The sequence below is a fragment of the Astatotilapia calliptera genome, chromosome 6 (genome assembly GCF_900246225.1).
Source record: "Astatotilapia calliptera chromosome 6, fAstCal1.2, whole genome shotgun sequence".
NCBI classification, from domain to species: Eukaryota; Metazoa; Chordata; class Actinopteri; order Cichliformes; family Cichlidae; genus Astatotilapia; species Astatotilapia calliptera.
This window is the reverse complement of record NC_039307.1, coordinates 11730627-11751625: the sequence shown is the minus strand read 5'-3', so window position 1 is coordinate 11751625 and position 20999 is coordinate 11730627. Positions and strand designations below refer to the sequence as shown.

The 20999-nt window shown below is 38.0% G+C and overlaps 1 protein-coding gene across 2 annotated transcripts; it reads left to right on the top strand.

The window, feature by feature from the left end:
- Nucleotides 1-11: 11 nt before the first annotated feature.
- cusr (Copper-only SOD repeat protein) lies at nt 12-19894 on the top strand. Of its 2 annotated transcripts, XM_026170319.1 has the most exons (11): nt 12-94; nt 7809-7862; nt 9466-11530; nt 12029-12128; nt 14651-14728; nt 14901-15005; nt 15708-15840; nt 15961-16075; nt 16304-16428; nt 18522-18602; nt 19350-19894. In XM_026170319.1, the coding sequence occupies exons 2-11, from the start codon at nt 7823-7825 to the stop codon at nt 19463-19465; spliced, it is 2958 nt and encodes a 985-aa protein (XP_026026104.1). In that variant the 5' UTR covers nt 12-94; nt 7809-7822; the 3' UTR covers nt 19466-19894. The 2 variants fall into 2 exon arrangements, with proteins under 2 accessions (XP_026026104.1, XP_026026103.1); XM_026170318.1 differs by lacking the exon at nt 12-94 and having other exon boundaries at nt 7674-7862.
- The last annotated feature ends 1105 nt before the right edge of the window (nt 19895-20999 follow it).

Here is a 20999-nt window from a genome sequence, read left to right as displayed (position 1 = left end):
TTTGCAAATCCCTCGCAGGAGACTGAGCGCACGTGATCCAGGCGTGCTGTTGTTGACGTGTATTATTTATATTTTGACCTGATTCAACCAGAAGGTGAATATAAAAGCTCTGTTTCACGGTTCACGGTTTAATCACATAAACATTAGTTTTAAAATAGATTTTGGACGTTTTAAATATGCTGTGAGTGTCTGTAGATTATTCGCATGCTGCATGCACACTACATTAACAAATTAAATATGTCTCTTGGGAATACTGTTACATGTGGGCGTTAACTTATTTGCTCTTTATTGTACGATATACTTGAACGGCACTGTTCTGTAATGTTAAGCTTGCCTTTGGCACTCTGCGTGGAGCTGTTTAAATTATCATGATAGTTGATGATGATGTGTACTTGGGTTTATCCTAAGTTTGTATCCGCCAGCCGGAGTTCGCATGTTTTCTTCCTCCCAAAGTCCAAAGATATGCTTGGAGTTAGTTTAACTGGTGATTCTAAATTAGCTGTACGTGTGTCTCTCTGTGTAAGCCACGGGTCACAAACTCCAGGCCTCGAGGGCCGGTGTCCTGCAGGTTTTAGACATCACCCTGGGTTAACACACCGGAATCAAATGATTAGTTCGTTGCAAGGCCTCTGGAGAACTTCAACTTCGACATGGAGTTGGTCATTTAGCCATTTAAATCAGTGGTGTTGGATCAAGGACATATCTAAAACCTGCAGGACCCCTGCTGTCAGCCCTACCATAGACTAGTGTACCCCACCCCGTAGTAGATAGATTAATAGATGGATAGATGTATGGGATGAAAACTTATTCAGCAAACAGTAACCTCAGCAGAAAGAAAAACGCATAACTCACGCTACGCTGACTCCATCTACTGGTAAAATCAATGTAAAACAACTGCTCCCAATTCTACACGCACAGATGCACACACATGCACACACATACACGCACATACAAACAACAAAGGCCACTCTCCATTTCTTTCTAGACAAAAAGCAAAAAGGATTAAATGGATTAAAGATCTTTTTTGTCATTTTACATAGTAGAATGAAATTGTGGAAATTGTGGACGACAGCAATTTATAACTAGAATGAATAAAAGATTTTTTTTCAATTAACTTTTGGCATGAGGCACAGGTTCCAGTCTGACTTGTCCTTCGCTGCATGTCTTTTCATGCTGTCTCTCTTCTGTTTCTACTGTTCACTGCTACAGAATAAAGGTTTAAAAAAGCCCAAAGAGGAAAAATAATTAAAAATCAAATCTTAACAGCACTAACAGAGGAAAAAAATATCAGAATCATGCGTAGTTTCGCTGGTGTAAAGTCTTATGAGCTAAGTATAACGTTCTAAGTGCCAATTTGTATGTTCAAAAACTGCATTTTCCAAATGTCAGAATTAAATTTTACATTATCTGCTGCATCTAAGCAAATTTTAAGCATGCAAGCTGCTGCAACATGCAAAACTGATGCACGATCCAGCCTTTATTTCCTCTACGATGGACTACCTCTACTAAGATGTCGTATTCTATCATCCTCCTCCAGTCAGACCTGTTTGCTGCTCAGAAACTTCCATATTTATTTCCACCTTAAATGATCTAAGCTTTAAAGATTACTCTCAATTCCTCAAATGCAGAAACATTTTTCTTGTGCATACAGCAATAAGTCATATGATATAGTTTCACTCTTTCATGCCATCATTCAGAGTACAGAATGGACCTCATGACAAAAATGTTTCTCAAAAGACATGGTGAAAAAATGCAACGTTTTGGGGGTACAAATGTTAGTAATTTGGAATATCAGTTCCAGATTACTTTGATTTGCGGAAATGCATTTTGGATATTTGAATACTAGCTCAGTTTTTAAATATTTGGAGAAAAGCTTTAAGAAAGTACATTTCAGTTATAATTCTTGTTATGGCATAAGAATGTGGATTACTGTAACTGTTATTAAATCATTCAGAATCCCTGGATTAATGATACAAATAAAAAGCTTTCAATTAATCTTGTCTGTGAAGGTTCTCAGTCATCCAGGTCATCGTAGTCAAAGGAGCTTGTAAAGAAAAGCATCTGGACTTCTTTAAGTTGCTTGAAGACGTTTCACCTCTCATCCAAGAAGCTTCTTCAGTTCTAAGGTCAAATGGTGGAGAGTCCCTTGTCATTTAGCCATTTAAATCAGTGGTGTTGGATCAAGGACATATCTAAAACCTGCAGGACCCCTGCTGTCAGCCCTACCATAGACTAGTGTACCCCACCCCGTAGTATGATCCAGTTCTTTGCCATTGAGTGTCATGTGAGGCTGTACACTGTATAACCCCCAAAAAATCTGTTAACTCATCTAAAGGCATTCGTTGCCAGTCATTGTCATACAGTGCTGCACACCAATCAATCATCATAGAACCACAGTGATACTGAAAGTGACTTTGAGTACCCGTCGTACGGGAAGTTGGGAGATTGTTTGGAATATGATGGCATCTTACCAACATGTTAACAATGGGCTCCATTATAAGAGAATCGTTTTGTTAATTGTAAAGGGAATGTTTTAAAATTTGCATCACTTCACATGAGCCCTGGTTAGACTGCTTGTTTTTAGAGGGACCGTAGTGCTCTAAAAAATATCCTTATGCATATCAAAACATTTTTCAGCTTGCATTACAGACATCGTAAAAATAATTTACAGCCTCTTTGTCTTCTAATATTTTATTTGTCAGGACATAATTTAAAAAATAATCAGGTCTTTGGCAGGTCTTAAAATTAGTTAAATACATCACCAATGAACTAGAAAACTTTACCTATTACGCTGTGTTATTATTTAGCAGTTTAACTGAGGATCAGCAAATGTGACCACATCTATGAAATCAGAACTTTTGGTTTTTCTGGTTGGGAGCATTCAAGTGTGAATGGCCTTGGAGAAGCAAGTGTTGTTGCATAGAAGGGTGAAGAAGGGACACGTGAAGCCACAATTCCTCCACAATCATGCAAGAAACAATTAGAAAACATGGATGTTACTTAAACGTGTTGCTCTCTAAAGTAGTTCTACAAGCTACTGTGTCAGGGGGGAGTTTTTTCACATGCTACATCTGATTTTATGATTATTATATATATTTATTTAATATAAATAAATGTAATATTTTGTAGTTCATCTGAAGTTGAATTGATGTAATTTGAACACCTGCTAAGGTGTTAAAGTAGTTTTTGTTGATTTATTTATTTTGGCATGTGATGGACACAACTGGGCAATGTTCATGTTTTCAGAAAATTCAGGTTAGACACAAAAAGGCTCGAGAGAAAATATCTAATTTCCCCCAACAGCATAATCCATTTTATTAATTTCTCTTTGTGTCAGAATTTGAGCGTTTTTGAGTGGGGAATGATGTTTTAATATTAATATTCCTTACAACAAAATGTCAGTGAGTATCTTATCTTTAACGCAGAGTCAAAGGACTGTTTCTGGACTAAAAACTCTTCATAAGATAAGATAACCTTTATTAGTCCCACACGTGGGGAATTTGTTTTGTCACAGCAGGAAGTGGACAGTGCAAAAGTTATGAAACCAAAATTAGAATATAATAAGAATAAATACAGTACACAACTGTACAGAATAAAATAAAATACTATATACAGTAGAATAAAATAGAATAAAATGTACAATAGGATAAAAATAGAATACAAATGCTGCATACAGCTGAGTAAAAATACAACGATACCAGAAAAGAGTATTGCACTTAGTGTTATTGCACATGTGTGGATGTGTGTGTTTGATCAGTTGAAGTCTTTGTTGTGGAGTCTGACAGCAGTGGGGAGGAAAGACCTGCGAAATCTCTCCGTCCCACATCGTGGGTGCTGCAACCACTGAAGGAGCTGCTCAGTGCTGTCACAGTCTCCTGCATGGGGTGGGAGATGTTGTCCAACAGGGATGACAGCTTAGCCACCATTCCTGTCACTCACCACCAGAGATGGGCAGTAACGCGTTACATCTGATTACTTTTTTCAGGTAACAAGTAAAGTAAGGGATTACTGTTGCAAAAACGGTAATTAGATTACCGTTACTTTCCAGTAGGAACGCTGCATTACTAAAACCGTGATTTTTTTTTTATTTTTTTTGCGAGAATGTCTCATGACAGTGACATAAGTGAGTGCGACGTTGGTGACAACAGCTGTGTGCAGATCAACAATGGATCATATATCGAGTGCGGGAGAGAGTATGAGCGTGCAGCGTTTAAAGCGTGGAAGTACTGGCCTTAGTTTGGGTTTGATTCCATAAAAAGTGACAAAAACATTAGTGTCCGTCGTGCGTGGGAAGAAAACTTCTTTTTACAGCGAAAAAACCCCTAAACTTCCGAGCAAGCACCGAGTGCGCTATGACGTAATGGGAAATTCACAGAGAATCTCGTGGATTCTTCCACTGACCGCTGCGGCACACCTGCACCAGGGTAAACCTCCGCCTACCCTACTCCTGCTTTACAGGTGAAAATAGAGCAACAGGACCGCTAGTCTTTGATGTTATTTATTTTCTGCTGTGTTTTACTTGCATCTATTTGAAAGACTGAGTGTAAACACACACAAAAAAAAATTATATGCTGGAATGTGCAGAAAATAAGTTTAAATGTTAAACTAATTTCTTCTAGTCAGAGAATGTTGCATATAATTAAATTTTTGCTTGATGCATAAAGTTAAAAGGTTAAAACTAATAAAACAAGTTTAAAAAAGAGACTTTTCCATTTGATTACATTTTGTATGATGGATTATGCAGAAAAAGTAGAATTGGGCTGAAAGATCTATCGCTTTATCACCTCTTCAGGTTGTAAATCGTGTTTTTAAAAAGTAACTAAGTAATTAATTACTTTTGAAAATAAGTAATCAGTAAAGTAACGGGATTACTTTTTGGGGAAGTAATTGGTGATTAGTTACTGATTACTTTTTTCAAGTAACTTGACCAACACTGCTCACCACCTCCACTGGGTCCAGAGGGCATCCTAGAACAGAGCTTTTCATATCCTCTTCAAAAGTTCTTTATAATTTAAAACAACAACAAAAAACTACAGTTGTTGCAGTCAAGTGAGAGGAGAGATATTGAAAATCCTTCTTTATTCTGGCTTTTCTAACTTTACCGCGCTCTCATCCATCCTGTGCTGCTATTACTGTAACTGCTATGACTGCCCTCTTTCCGTTTTCCCTATATTTAGTAGTCATTATTTATTTTACTCATGTGTGTGTGAGTGTGACAAACCTGTGTATACACAGCCATGTCGTCATTCAAGTCTTTGCTGCAATCAGTGACCAAAGCAAGCCAGAGACACCTGAACCTCTTCAAAGGCCCTCCAGTACACGAAACAGCTCATGGGCTCTCACATCAGGGTACCATACAGGCTTTGCTGCGCACCTCATCCTTCCATAAACTGACAAAGTGTGAATGTAACACAACATAAATGTCTTTCGACCTGTATGTTTTTGCCTGCTTAAAATTATAGTTCTAGCTGAAATTGTTTATTGTTACAATAACAGGCTTTTTAAAAACTATATATGGTACAAGTTGGAGATTTTATATGTGGAGAACCTATAAATTTTAATTTACAACATTCCTACATATAATCCGTGCTTCCTTTTTTGCGTGTGCAAACTTCTTATGAACTTTGCAGTTTCAATTTACAATTTGAAAAATACTGTACCAAAGTACCCTGGTTCTAACTTTCATGGCTACTTCCAGTAATTTCATGACCACCAGCTAAATGATCTGAAGTGACTTTGATTCATTAGGACACCGGATCAGACTTAGAAAAAGATTTTTTCCAACATCTGATGCAAGAAAACACGTGACGTGGATGAACACTGTGGCCGAATATAAAGCATTGTTTGATATATGACAGTAAATTCATGTTAACCATCATCATCCACCTAGAGTAATTTATGAATGAGGTGTGAATAATGTAGGCGCAGTTGCTTAACTGTTGGCTTAATCAATGATAGCTTTAAAAACATCTGAACAGGCTTGACATGCTTTGTGTCGTTGACATTTTTCCTCATGCCGTCATATGCAGCATAACAATGAACTCTCAGAGTAATTGCAAAGTCATTTTCACATTAGTGCCAGATCCTGTACATCTATGTGACAAAACATGTTTTTAGAGGTATCTGAGTTCTTCTTGGAAATGTTATCTTCTGTGTGTTTACTTTGGAAATTAACGTCTCTGTGTGCGTACAAATACAAGGTGTTTAGAACAGATTAAATTAGGCAACGTTCATGTAAAGTAGTTGTTAGAAGCAAAAAGTCATTTTTTTTTAAAAAGATTATTTCTATCAGTCAGTGACAGAAGTGAGCCTATTTGCTCTTTAAGCTTTATCCATGTTTTGTAGCACGTCTTAAGAATGTGAAGTGTTTTGAGTGGGAAACCTAAACCAAACCATAACGCTATGATTCTGCTTGCTTCAAAATGATCGTCTTGTCTTTTACACATAACTGGGGAGTTATTTGTGGCATATGTTTTAATCATGTCCATCATGGTCTTTTGCAGTTAAGACAACTTCTTCACACAGAAGTAAATGGAGCTAACTGAGAGGAAAGACACAGATTTCTTTTTTTTTTTTTAATTCATTCAAGTTCTTCTAATATGTTATTCCACTATCCTTCTTCTTCCACACTTCTGTGGGGAAGTTCACCTTACTCTGCGTATACTGCATCTAACAATACCATGACTTTAATGTATCTGCTTCCCTTCCAGTTGCCTATATTGAGCTACGATTGCCTATTCTCTGTATGCATGCGAATCCATGTGCAAATGACTAGCCTGTGTGTACAGTGTGAGCAGAGAGAGGAACACAACCAATGCAATCAGTGATTTAAACAAGCCAAGTGACTGACCAAAACCACTTCAAAGGCTGTTAAATACATATTTAAAGAGTTACGTAGTATAACAGTATACGGTGATGGGCCATTAAGCTGCTATTTTTAAATAAAGTTGCTATTTTCTGCTATTCAGTTTTTCCCTTGAACTTTGTCAGAGTAGCAGTTTTGGTTTTCGTATACTTTTTAAGTAGAAAAAAGGGAAGAGGTAGAAATAGGGTGCAAAAGGGGAATTTTAAAGTAGAAATGTAGAAGCATTAGCGTGTTCAAAGAGCTGTGGCTCTCGTGTAAGAGTAGACTTCAAAGTTCCTCTGTGAGTTTAACATTGGGAACTTTAAACTTCCTTTGTTGTTGCTCAAGTTATTCAGATCACAATGAAAAAAAAAAACAGTTAAAAAAATAAATCAAAACTGCTTAATCTGCTGCATTTTTTTGTTTTCTTTCATGCTGCATTTATTTTTTATGATTTTAGGTAGAGACATTAAAAAATGTTATGGTGCATGCTACAAAGAGCAACGTGTAATAGATCCTGTGACTAAGAAACTTTCAACTCAGTCCACAATGAAAGATTATTATTTTAAGTCTCAAAAATGTTCTTGAGCTTACTATTGTATTTTAAAATACATTAGTAAGGCCATTAAGTTCTTTTCAAAGCCTGTACATTTCCGTAAAATGAACATCATCAAGTGAGCCGCCTCTAACCATCCTGCCAGACATCCCTCCCCTACCCACGTGAATGAGACACTGTTCCCCACATGAGGACCAATCAGAGGCTGGGAGAGCACAGACTGCAGCTTATAAACAGAAGTGCAAGGGAGGCTGCATGCTTTTGAGTCACACATGAAAGACTCTTAGAAAGCAGAGAGACACATACCAAGAGTCTGTCCATTAATTTGCCATAACTGAACTTTTTCTGCTGTGACTTTTCCCCCCCAAACCTGCACTTTCAATATTTTCTGTTTATTCTGTGTTTTAGACACATCTGACAACATGTCCCTTCTCAGTGCTACTCTGCTGTTTCTTTTGCTTGGTGAGTAATTTTTAATCTTCTTATCCAGTTAGGCCAAATGGACATTATGAATGATTTATGTATTGAGCAACCTAGTTTATTTTAACTCACATGTGCTCATTTTCTTCTTATGAATGTTTTTCAAAGAAAGGTGTTAGAAGTATGTTGCCAAATAGTTATCATTTAACAGCAACTGTTTGTAATGATTAATGTATTTTGAAGTCAGTCATCCAGTAGATATCTGAGCTGCTCAAGATCAAAGCTTAGTATGCTGCATCTCTTACAGGGGATGTTAAAGTTGAACTCTGACTGCTTGAAACTAGTTAAGAAATTTGCCATTAGAGGTCTACATACACTGCATTGAACATGCTGCCTTTTGATTTGTCAACCATATTCCCATCTGTCACTTGCTTTATTTTCAAAAGAAAATCAGGCTTATTACAAGATGATTGTCAGAGCAGGATGGTGATCCAGAGAAAAATAGTACCTACTTATGGTGTAAGGTATTTAATGAATATTTAGTTTTGGGTTTGCAAAAAGACCCCAATCTGTTGTTGCTCTGGTATGTCAACACTTACACCTTAAAACTAACTAGTTATAGGACAGTTATGTTAGATTTTACCACTTCACTCTAAATAATGGGAGATTTTCTACTCACTTGACTATAGAAGCTTTGAAAATAAAGAGGGTGATTTTCTTTTGTTGTGAATCAATATAGTGTCATTTTAAATTAGAATGGAAATGGAAATCAAAATAGGGCTACTAGAAGGTATTTATACCAGGGCAACACATTGTAAAAGTAGAATTTCCCCATTTTAGTCTCTGAATAACATAAAGAAATGAAAGCTGGTGGTAACAGATAATTGGGAACAGAAACTCAAATGTGAACCAGTGTTTCTACCTTATGCATACAAACTTATCAAGTAGTTCTCTACTATATGGTAAAAATGTTTTAAAAGTGTTTCTACAAATGGAATATAAAATTTGTTCTACATATGAGACAAATGTTATATTCCCAACAAAATTATCTACCCATATTTTTTAATAAACACATTATCATATTATGTAACTATTTTTTTGACTTTCTCAGAAACTACTGTGCTGCCACCTGTGTGGCGCTCATATTTTCTTAAATAGACTGGTCACACACAACTAAGCAATTGTTATCTGTGTTTTTTCATACCTTCGTCAGACAATCTGGCCTTAAGTGGAATATTCATCATTTCTGTCTAATGCACATAAAGTGTGGTGTTTTTATATTATTACAAAATGTGGGGGTGTAAAGGTCAGGTACATGTTTATGGTCAACAGCTGATTTTGTGTTCGTTTTTATTCAAGGTTTTTTACTGTAAGACGTGGATGAAAAATCTTCTGCTACTTTGGAAATCAGATGAGGCCCAGTGTACAGTTCAGAAAAGACCGATTAGAAACTTGACTTCTTAGTATATTAAATATTCAACTTCTTGGTCATGTCAAGGTTGTAATATGTCTTGAGGGGATTTCTTTTTTAATCCTTTTTTAAGCTTTTAAGGATGTTTGTGCCGGGGTTTTTTTGTTCAGTGCTTGTGCATTGACAGCTGTAGTAATGCCGCGGCAATTAGCTTTTCCTTGTCTTCTTTTTCAGATTCCATTTCCTGTGTTCAGTTTCTGGCACCTTTGAACATGGGAGGAGTCATTGGGCTGGTGCAGTTTAACTCAATGTCTCAGATGGCCACTGTCAACGTGTCTGGGGCTGGATCCTGTCGTTCAGTAAACATTTCCCTCAGCGAGTTTCCCGTCATGTATGGCCACTTTGCTCAGCCCTGTTCTGAACAAAATATCGGCTCCAGCGTCTTCACTTTTACTGCTGATCTTGCCTCAAATTCTAACATCAATGTGTCCGAACTCTTTGCGCAAAGAAAAAACCTTGATGACTTCTCACTGTCGTTGCAAACGTGTAACGGAACTAAAGTATGCACAGTTGTAAGTCAAGGTCGGACCCTCGTAACTAGTCAGGCCAGGTTCTATGGGCCCATCGCGGGTAACGTTTATATCCGTTATAACATGGATAACGCCAGCTCCAGGGTTCTTGCAGATCTTGTGACGATCGGTCAAGTTAATGCCTCGCAAACTAATGTCACGCTCTATAGAGCTACAAGTACTGTTGCAAACTGTGATATTCTACTTAAAAGCTTAAATAATGCATCTTTGACTCCTCTGGGTTCCGTAAAGGTTGGGACCCCTTTGCAGCTCCAGAAATCCCGTCTGGACCTCAGTAGCTTCCAAACCACAAATGGGTTTCTTTTCCTTAGGGTGGGGTCAAGTTTCAGTTGTGCTCAGATCTATAATGTGCCAGTGAAACAGGTTAGAGCTGATGTGAACATGAATGGGATCAAAGGATACTTTAGTTTTCGTCAGGCTTCCCCTTTTGATCTCACAGAGTTGAGTGTCAATCTGACCAATTTACAGAGCAATGTTGCCTTTTACCATGTCCACGATTTTCCTGTTAGGTCATTAACAAACCGGTGTTCAAATGATCGTATAGGTGACCACTGGAATCCATTTAGTTTGAACAGAAGTAGCCCAACTTACCCAAGAGTCCCAGGGTCAACACATGACATGTATGAGGTGGGTGACCTCAGTGCCAAGCACGGGAGCATAGCAGGCAAAAATATGGTGGACATGACATTCACAGACTTCAATCTCCCTCTGTTTGGAAAGAACAGCATTGTAGGTCGCTCAGTCGTCATTCACCAACCAAATGGTTCGAGGTTTGCTTGCATGAGTATCAGCTATCCAGGCGAGGTTATTGTAGGCAGAGCCATATTTTCAAGCCCTGTGGTTGGTGAGGTCTGGTTCACACAGCTGGTGAACAACCCCCTCTCTGATGTATCCATATTTCTGAATTTGGCATACGGAAATCCTACAACACCAACCAAAAACCACAACTGGCATGTTCACGTCTACCCAATCAGCTCAGAGAGGGATGATGATCAAGGCCGCTGTACCACAACTGGAGGTCACTGGAACCCCTTCAACATCACCATTGATGCCAGCTATTCCCTCCACTGTAACCCATCTGGTCCCCTATCCTGTGAGGTTGGAGACCTCGCCGGCAAACACAGTACCCTTGATCTTGGAACCACGTTAGAGGTAGTGGCAGCAAAATACTTCTTCACTGATGTCACCTCCTGGGTGCCCATGCCCGGCATTATTGGCCGCTCTGTGGTCATCCATCAAGCAGAAAGAGGCGGGCCAAGAATAGCCTGTGCCAATGTCACATTGGTGCAAGTTCCCAAAGCTAGCTTAGGTACATGGTTTGGCCCTGGAGTTTCTGATGGACAAGTGGGTTTCTCCCGGGCTGTGCCACAAGGTCCCACAACTATAAATGTTTCCTTAATGAGCCTGAACTCCATAGCTAGTGGTTATCATGTCCACGTGTTGCCCCTCAACCCAGGCAGTGCAGAGCCCTGTTCAAATGCAAACATCCAGGGCCACTTCAACCCACTAGCCTGGAACGTATCACAATCCCCCCCTCCTGGAGTTGGCACTGTGGACCAGTATGAGATGGGAGACATCAGCGGGAAGTTCGGCACACTTAATGATCAAAACAACTTTGAAGCTGTATACATGGACCCTGACATGTCGATGACTGGACCCTACAGCATAGTGGGAAGGTCGCTGGTGGTTCACAATGTCAGTGGAGCAAGGTGAGAATGTGTACTTTACTATTTGTGTTCTTAGCAGAGAGAAAGAAAGAACATAACGCAGCACAAAATTAAAAGGGAAGAAAAGAAAGCAATGTCATACACAGGTTACCACATCGTCTTTTTTTTAGAAATAAAATTAGCTAATCTTTTATTTTTAAATACTTGGTATCTGTTGCAAAAAAGAGGAAGTATTTATCATTTGGGACAACTCCAACAAGTGAAAGGTCTGGTTAGTTGCAAGTCCTTATGCAGAATAACCAGATATGTAAGTTGAGAGACCGACTTCTGGCACAGAAACAAAAACGTGTCAGTCTTTCGAGGACACCAGTGTAAAATGTCAGTTGCGGACATAACTTCCTGGTGTTTTGTGCCATGACAAAGAATTACTCAGCAAAATACTTTGTTGAAGATCCTCCTAGATGTCAGAACATGATACGATTTTCTTATCTTAATTGTGTTTCTCTTAGTTTATGTGTTTTGTTTTTTGTTTTTTTACAGAATTAGGTGTGCCAACATCTTGGCTGATAGACTCACAGATGGTGAATGGGTTATTGCCAAGGCTGTCTTTAATGGTACAGTGACTGGGACAGTTAGACTGGTAAGAATCATTACAGATAAAGTGTTTGGTGCTCATCTCATGTTTCTCATCTACTTTCTTTCTTTCGTTTGGTCTATTAATTTCAATAATTTCTATTTTTCTGTGACTAAATGGTTCCTCACAAAACAATAATCATCATCATCATCATTTATTTATTTATATAGCACTTTAAAAACACACCTGGTAGACCAAAGTGCTGTACAATACTAATATGCACATAGTAATAAAACCAGACATAGCAATAAAGTTAAAAAACAATAAAAAAAATAAAAAAAAAAATAAAAAAAAATAAAATAAAATAAAATAAAATAAAAATGTCAGTTACCCACAGAGTTAAAAGCCAGGGAATAAAAATAGGTTTTTAATAAAGACTTAAAAACGGGCACTGATGCAGCCTGTCTAATGTGGAGAGGAAGGTTATTCCAAAGCATCGGCGCGGCAACAGAGAACGCTCGGTCTCCTCTAAGTTTCAGCCGTGACTTTGGGACCGAAAGCAGCAACTGCTCAGCTGACCGAAGGGAACGAGTGGGGACGTGGGGCTTCAACAAATCAGACAAATAAACAGGTGCCAGACCATTTAGAGATTTAAAAGCCAATAAAAGGACTTTAAAACGGATCCTGAATTCAATTGGAAGCCAGTGTAAAGAGGCCAAAATCGGAGTGATGTGATCAAATTTTCTTCTACCAGTTAAAAATCGTGCCGCAGCACTTTGCACTAATTGCAAGCGTGACAAAGTGCCCTGCCCAACCCCTGTTAAAAGAGAATTACAATAATCTAAACGTGAGGTAATAAAGGCATGAATAACGCTTTCCAAGTCACGCTTGGAAAGAAAGGGCTTAACCTTTGATAAACGTCTGAGGTGATAAAATGCTGATTTTACCACCCCTTTTACATGGTCATCAAAGGTGAGTGCAGAATCAATTTTAACTCCGAGATTTGTGATCGAACTCTTTAGTTGGGAAGTCAAAGCTGCAAGATCAACATCCAGAGTATGAGAAGAACGATTTGGGCCAAATAAAATTGCTTCTGTCTTCCGATCATTAAAATTTAAAAAGTTGTTTGCCATCCATGCTTTGACATCAGTAAGGCAGTCAAGCAGAGGTCCAGTTGGGAGACTATCAGAATGACTAAAAGGTAAGTAGAGCTGGCAGTCATTTGCGTATAGATGGAATGGCACTTTATGCTTTCGGAAAATCGCGCCAAGGGGCAAGAGGTACAATGAAAACAATAACGGCCCAAGAATAGATCCCTGTGGAACACCCCAAAGCAGAGGGGCCACAGAGGATGAAGCCGACCCCAACTTAACACAAAAGGTTCTATTTAAAAGATAATGACTTACTGTATATGAATAAGTGTTTAACAAGTGAACATATCTGAAGTGGAAAAAACAACAACAAAGCCATGCAATTATCTCTTGCAACAAATGTAAAAAAAAACAGTTTGATTGCCATCTAATCAGACAAGTTAGGGAGTGTGTACTACATTCATTTAACACTGCATTCCTTTGCATTACTAATGGCTTCAAGATCAGGTGAGGCATATGCTATTTTAATCTCATGAGCTCCCTTCTTTTGGATTTTACATTTTAACAAAAGGTTTTACATTTCTAATATTTAGCTCACACTGATGCTAACATCACAGGCATGATTTCCCACAGAGGATTCAACTTTTTTCGCCAGTTTCTCTGTAAAAACAAAGAAGGCTGAAATGTAAAAACATGTGGAGTTCTTTCTTTTAGAAAGACAGCAGCTTTTCTTATCTTATACACCACATCTAAAGCGGTGTATTTAACTGCTACCCACTTGTAAAAGGTTGCTAATCTTACTAGCAGTGTGTAAAATACTGTATTGAGACCAGTTTGACAGAGAAACAAAAGAAGTTATAATTGAATGAGATGAGTGAATGAGTCGTAGTATAATATATCTGATAGCCTAAGAGCAGAACAATTGTTTCTTTATCATTGCTAACTTATTTGGAGCCAAGCTGCCACAAAAACATGACAGTGTATTTCTGCTGCACTGGACAGAATTCATTATGCCTACGATAGCTTGCAACAGGAAGCAAAAGGAAGAGGGGGACGAGAGCATTAGCTTAGCATCTATCCGCTGGCTAATGGTACGTGCGGTTTCACCAAACTAAAAGCTCACCAAGGGAACAGCTGTCTCTGGCAGCTGCCCTCCAGAGGCCCCATACTGAGCTCTGCACTACACTAATGGAGAGAAGAGATTGCAGTATCTCTAAACAGCCTATATGATTAAAGAGAAGTAGGCAGTTTGAGTAATCAATGTTGTTCTGCAACAAAATAGAGTGGTTTCACTCAGACAGACTGAGAATCAAAAGAAAAGTGAAATGAAATGTCATAGTGAAATACCTTTACACTTAAAGGTGGACAGCAGTATCCACAAATCTATACTCGGTTCATTTTAACGGCATTCATGCTTCAGCAAAGCAAGTGTTTAGTTGCGATTGAACTATGAGATTCCTTCTTTGTAATGTAAGCACTTTGTTTTCCTCATCCCAGCAACAGCAGGTGTTCCTCGATGGGAGTAGCAGCGATGTTACTCTGGAGGTGAACCTTAAGTCATCTGCGGGGGATAATGTAAGTACAGCTTTATATAATCTACATGCATGCAAAAAAATTATATTGGCCACCATCACAAAACTCAGTGTTCATCTGCCACCCATCAGTGTGAAACTCTCTTTAAGCCTTTAATGGGATAGATGTGTTAAAAGACATCATTCTCACACCTGTATTTTATCCCAAACTGAAGAAATCAACAGCTTCCTTGTTCATCACAACTAATCGGGTTGGCTCCAGTGACACCGGGTGCAACAGTGTGGGAGACACATTCAATCCCTTCAACATGACATCGATGGTGAGATCCTAATCTTATCTGCGTAAAAAGGACGCAAAAACGAAATAAAACAGAAACAACACGCTTAAGAAATGAGAAATTGAAAGCAAAAAAAGTGGAAGAAAAAAAGAGTTTGACCATAAGTTACTTGAAGGAAGTCCAGAAGGGTTGCTGTTTCCTGGCGGTTTGGGGACACATATTGTAATAAGGGGCCAGTCTGAGTCTAATTACAAGTTTCTTTAGTTCCTCAGTTTGAAAATTCGTAATTTCACTGAATTTAAGATTCAAAGGCTGCCCTGAAGATGATCAGTTTAAAGTGTAAATATAATAGTACATTTTTATGCTTGTAAGGGTATATGAATGTATATAATAGTATAAAGATGCTAAAAACTGCACTAATTATCAAAAGTAAATAATCTCAACGACCAAATTATTGGCTTTATATGAAAAAGATTTTGCAAAGGATCATGATCAACTTAAACCTGCCTAAATAATTGTAATGCTAACATGATTGACATGTGCTCATCTAATAATCTCTACATGTTTTTCTTCAAATGTTTACATGTAAGCATATAATATATGTATAAGACATAATATGAACATTTCTTTTACTTAATGGGACCAGTGATGCAATTGGTCAATAACCGGAGAATATTGCTAACTTCTCACTTCCTCTTCCTCTAACTTGTGCAAATCACTTCTTTCTTTCGCTTCCACTTGCAGAGACCCACCTGTTCTTTAGAAAACCCACTGAGCTGCGTGGTGGGGGAGATATCTGTAAGACATGGCATGGTTAGCCTGACACAGAGACAGTTCTATACTGACAGCATTATTCGCCTCTCTGGAGACAGCACAGGTGAAATGAGTCACCATATGTGATCAGTGATAACAGCAAATACAAAACTTCAAAATCTCCAAAGAGGTGAGTTTACTTTGTTAAGTCTAATTGTTCGTTATGTTTTGTGTGTGTTATTAGTGGTCTTCAGATCTTTAGTGCTGAAGAATGGAGAAAACATCACAGCCTGTGCCGACATCCTCCCTGAATCCCCATCAGCAGCGCAGACGTTTCCCAATGTGACTACATTCAGCCGGTGAGTGTAATTACAACATACTGCATGATGAATACTTTTCATGTAATCCTAAATCACTCAAGACACTTTAATTGCTTGCTGGAGGCCATTTGCGTAGACGTTCTATAAAACTGTTCTGTACATAGTGCACTGTATAACCCTTTTATCAGTGCTGTATTAAATAGTTGTTGTTGTAGAGCTCAAGTGTTTGTATGACGTTAAAGTGGATGTTGGTGTCTTTATGTCCAGGTATGACTTCCGAAACAGGGTCGCTGACGTACTGCAAATGAACCTGGCAAGAGTTACTATCTTGCCCACATCTCCTCAGTCTGTATCTGGGGGAACATGTCAGCAAGTCAACTTCATGATATCTGGTAAGGCAGAAAAAATGTAATCAAACTTCCATATTTGGCAACCAAAAAAAGGAACAACACGATGATGTGAGAAGGTGTCATAATGTCAGTATTAATACAAGTATTTCAATAATAATAATGTGTATGTGTTAGTCCCCATAGGGAAATAGTTCCTCTGCATTTAACCCATTCACCCAGTGAAGCAGTGGGCAGCCACCAATGCAGCGCCCGGGGAGCAGTGTGTAGGGACGGTACCTTGCTCAGGGGTACCTCAGGGTAGCCGTTCAGTAGAGTTGAACCCCCGACCTTCCGATCATGGGGCCACCACTCTACCTACTGAGCTATCAGTAGGTAGAGTGAATATTGTTAACAATTTAAAGTTTGTTGAAGAAATACAAAGTACACTACAGCCTCTGGTAGGCTATAATGTCAGACAGTTGTCTTTTACAGGTGTCTTTGGCAAGGTATGTTAGGAATTCAACATGCTTCATCAGATGATTTGAAATAAAGACAAGCTGAAACTTTTTCCCACTGCAATAATGATTATTTTATTATGAACAGAGAACTTTAGCTGATGTTTTCAAACAGGCTATAAGTGTGATCTACCAGAGGATTTTTATTATTTTGAAAATTGAATTCAAATACTTTGGGTCAATGTGTGTTAGACTCTCCAAGATTGAAAATGTCAGTCGTGGACTAATGTGCTTCTAGCATTTATTTTTGATTTATACCCGACTTGTGTATCGTGAAGGAATTCGGTGTCACACCAGCAGTTACTCGATCCTTAGCCGGAACATGACAGTTTATGCAAATGCAACAGAAAATTTCCTGGTTGTTATGAACTGCCTGCAATCACGTTTTGAAGGAGTTCCCCTGGAAAGCTAAGCCACACTCTGGGAACTCACATGCATCTTCTGCTTCATGAGATGATTTAGAATGAAAAGCCAAAGCATTTTCCCCTGCTTTATTATGACCACAGAGACATTTAGCTGATGGACAACTATCAAACAGGCCAGCTAATTATCAGGTCATGTTTATTGTTTTGACAATTTTATGAAGATATTTTGGCCCAAATAACATTGGGTGCTTCAAACAGTCAAACTTCAGACTGCAAATGTAAATTTTTAATCATATTTTATTGTAAATATCTGACATATCAAACCTGAGTTATTGTTTGATTAAGAGACATAATACAATTTCTTCACCATTCAGTCCAAAACATTTGCACACACTATAGCCTCAAAGAACTCCTCACCTAGAACTGATCTAGAACTACTGCACCACCCAGGTACCAAGTACTTAAAACAATGCCTTTGATATAATTCATTTCCCGTTGCCTGGCTGTTACATTAGACTTTTTCCATTCTTGTTTATTATTTCATACTTTTAATCGAATATTATTTGATTTATGTTATGATTTTATAATATATGTATATATTATTTATATGAGGGGGCAGTGTGAGTCATATGCCTTTGTCCCCGAGTGTTCCCTTGTTCGTATTATCAATATTAATGTTAGTCTTGCGTGAATGTTACAGCATCTATGTCAGTAAATGGTTCAGCTGCTTTAGACTGGCCAAGCTTTTTGTCAGGACAATAATGGGTATTGAAAATCTTCCGCAAACCTGGAATAATGAAAAGTAATTTGAGACTGGAGTTGAAGTCCGGGAGTCTCATTTTCTGTCCCTTCCTTTGTCCCAGGGGGTAACTGAGGAGAATTTCACAGCTTTCACACACTATATCACATGACAGGCATTTATACTATCCCAGGTCTCCTAAAAGGTGAAGAGTTTACTATTCCAATAATTCCACACAAGGCCACCACTGGATCATTTTTATTAGAATAAAACGATTAAGTTCTTTAACTGGCTTACGGAAATTGCTCTCATGGCATTATTTTCTGATTCAAGCCAAAATATTGAAAGGGCATTTCTTTTGTCAGCCAAGTGACATCAAGGGAAACATAACTTTCAGTACAACAAAGATTCACATTTCATAATAACCCATTGAACTAGCAGTTTCTGTGAAGTATAACAAAACAGTGAAACTCTAAGTATGCTAAGTACACTGGTATATGTGTAAGTAAGCACTGTTACTTTGTCTGTATGCTAAAGGGAATGTGAGCACTGGCCTGCTGAGCTCTGTCAAAACCAGTGACAAAATGGGCGTCTTCAGAGAGTCTGACATATGTACAAGTAAGTGCATTTTATACTGCTCTTAAAGCTTTGACTATGCTTTAAATGCCTTTTGGTAAAATGAAATTAACAATGTATTTAGACAACATTTAGAAGGACACTTTGATGTCCTTTTTTACAATCCAAACAATAAAATAATGCATAACACTTGAAAAACTTGGAAGCCATTTGAGCTATTAATTGGGACTGGAACTGAGAACCAAACCTTGTAGAGAATCAGTTCCCAGTGGTTCAGTTCCTTGGAAATCATAAGTCTGATATCACTTAACGTTTCCACTTACAATCAATCGGCTGATTTCAGTTCGCCAAAAACAGTGGTCCAGTCAACAGTGTGGATATGGACATTACATTTATTTTTAAAAAAGGAAAATAGCATGGCGCTTTGCTAGCATGCTAATGCTAAGCTAGCCAAGAACCAGAGTGATGCTAAAGCTGACCCCAGCCCAGCAAATAACCTGAAAACCTGAACTTTAACAGGTAACAAAAACAGTGATGAGCAGTCAGGCATGACTGACAACAGTTTCTGCCTGTTCAAGTCTCTTTGTGCTAGTTACCTTACAATATAAAGTGCCTTGAGGGGACTGTTGTTGTGATTTGGCACTACATAAATAAAATTGAATTGAGTTTTCATCTTTGCTCTGTGCTGTCAGCTGTAAAAATCTAATATTTGCAGTCGCAGTTCGTGTTTTCAGTGATCATTGTTAGTCATTCAAATAACATGTGAATGCCTTTCTAATTTCTTATTAGGAGGTCCAAGTCCGAGTCCAAGTCCAAGTCCAAGTCCAGCCCTCACGCCATGGACTTTTCTTCTTGGCTTGATGTTCGCCTTCGCCTGTCTGCTGCCTTCAGCAACTTATTTATAGCCCGGAGACTCAGCCACACCTTCACCGTCAGTGGGGTTACATGACCTTAAAAAGATTGTGAATAGAATGTCTGTCAAATGCAACAGTGATCATCAAGCGAATGAACACAATCTGTTACATTGGAAAAAAAATTTCAGTCAATGAAGAATTTCCCTTTTTTTATTACTTTTATAAAAATCTAAAATATAAATATCAAAATAATAATGGTAGGTAACAAGGCTTAGGTAACAGGTAAGAGTTTAATGTTTAGAAATTTCTGCAAACTAGATTTTTTTTCTATTTATGTCATTTGGTTTCTTTAATGGGTGGGTGGTTTTATTGTATCTTCTGACCTCCTAACTTTGTTTTTCATGTATGCACTCTCCAAATATCCATGTGAAATTTTGTGTATATCTTGAAATTTGTGAATAAAGTACAGTAATGTTTGGATGCCTTGTCAGTTTCCAGAGTAAATGTGTTTAAATTGCAGATGCAGTTTTTAGCTGGACAGTAATTCTGTTAAGATTTGCAAAATAAGATTTTTTTAACTTTTTCAATTCATTCCAGCAAAACAAACCTCCAAATAGCTGCAAAATGTCTAATGATTAGATTAAATAGACTGCAGTGTTATTCCTTTCATTAACATGGTGTCCAGGTAAAGTGCATATCACTTTTCCACCCATTCCCTCACTCTTTTCCACACATTCAGACAGTTTCCCACATTTTGATTAGTTTTAGTTTCAACACGTGAGCATCACGCAAACTGTCTGGCTCAAAAACCACATGAATTCCTGCTAAAACTAAAAGATGATGATCACAAAGAGCAGAAACTGACACTTAACTCTTTAAAAATATATTTTTTTTATAAGTTTAAAGGCCGTGCAATCAATCTCAAGTTTCCATCTATGTGGGTAAAAAGTTGAAAAGATTGCACCAAAATAATATACAGTATTTCAATCATTCTTAAAATTGTATCATTTAAGTTTTTCAAAAGTTTCAAAAAAAACTCCCCGAAAGGCAAAGGTTAAAATATCAATACTACAGTCTAAATATCAGGAGAGCAAATCAAATATGATACACTAGGTTTTAAAGTGTTACGGGAGAGAGGTAAAATGATCAAATAATCCAGAAAAAAAACACAATACGCAAAAGTTTAAATTGGTTTGTCATGGAGTGTAATAAACATTTGATCCCCAAGCAAAACATTACTCTGTGAAAAAGCACAGCAGTAGCTGTGGGGTGGCTGTAGCTCAGGAGGTCATCTCCTAGTCAGGTTGGTTGCTCTAGTCTGCATGTTGCTCTCTGATGCAGAGCAATATTGTGTGACAGTTAGAAAGCACTTACGGTACATAGAAAAACAAAGCAAAAAGTGCTTGTTTAAATGGGTGAATGTGAAGTTATGTAAAGCGCTTTGAGTCCTCAGAGTAGAAAAGCGCTATATAAGAACCAGTCCATTTACAATAAAACATATGTTGTAGTTGGTCAGCAGGTTTGCACACATCTCAGGGGAGAGTTTTACCCACTCTTTATTTATGTTTTTTCAGGGTTCTGTACC

Coding starts and splice junctions, on each gene's coding strand:
- cusr (XM_026170319.1), top strand. CDS start 7,823: ATGTCCCTTCTCAGTGCTACTCTGCTGTTTCTTTTGCTTG. Junction 11,531..12,028: donor CACAATGTCAGTGGAGCAAG/GTGAGAATGTGT, acceptor GTTTTTTTACAG/AATTAGGTGTGCCAACATCT. Junction 14,729..14,900: donor AGTCATCTGCGGGGGATAAT/GTAAGTACAGCT, acceptor CCCAAACTGAAG/AAATCAACAGCTTCCTTGTT.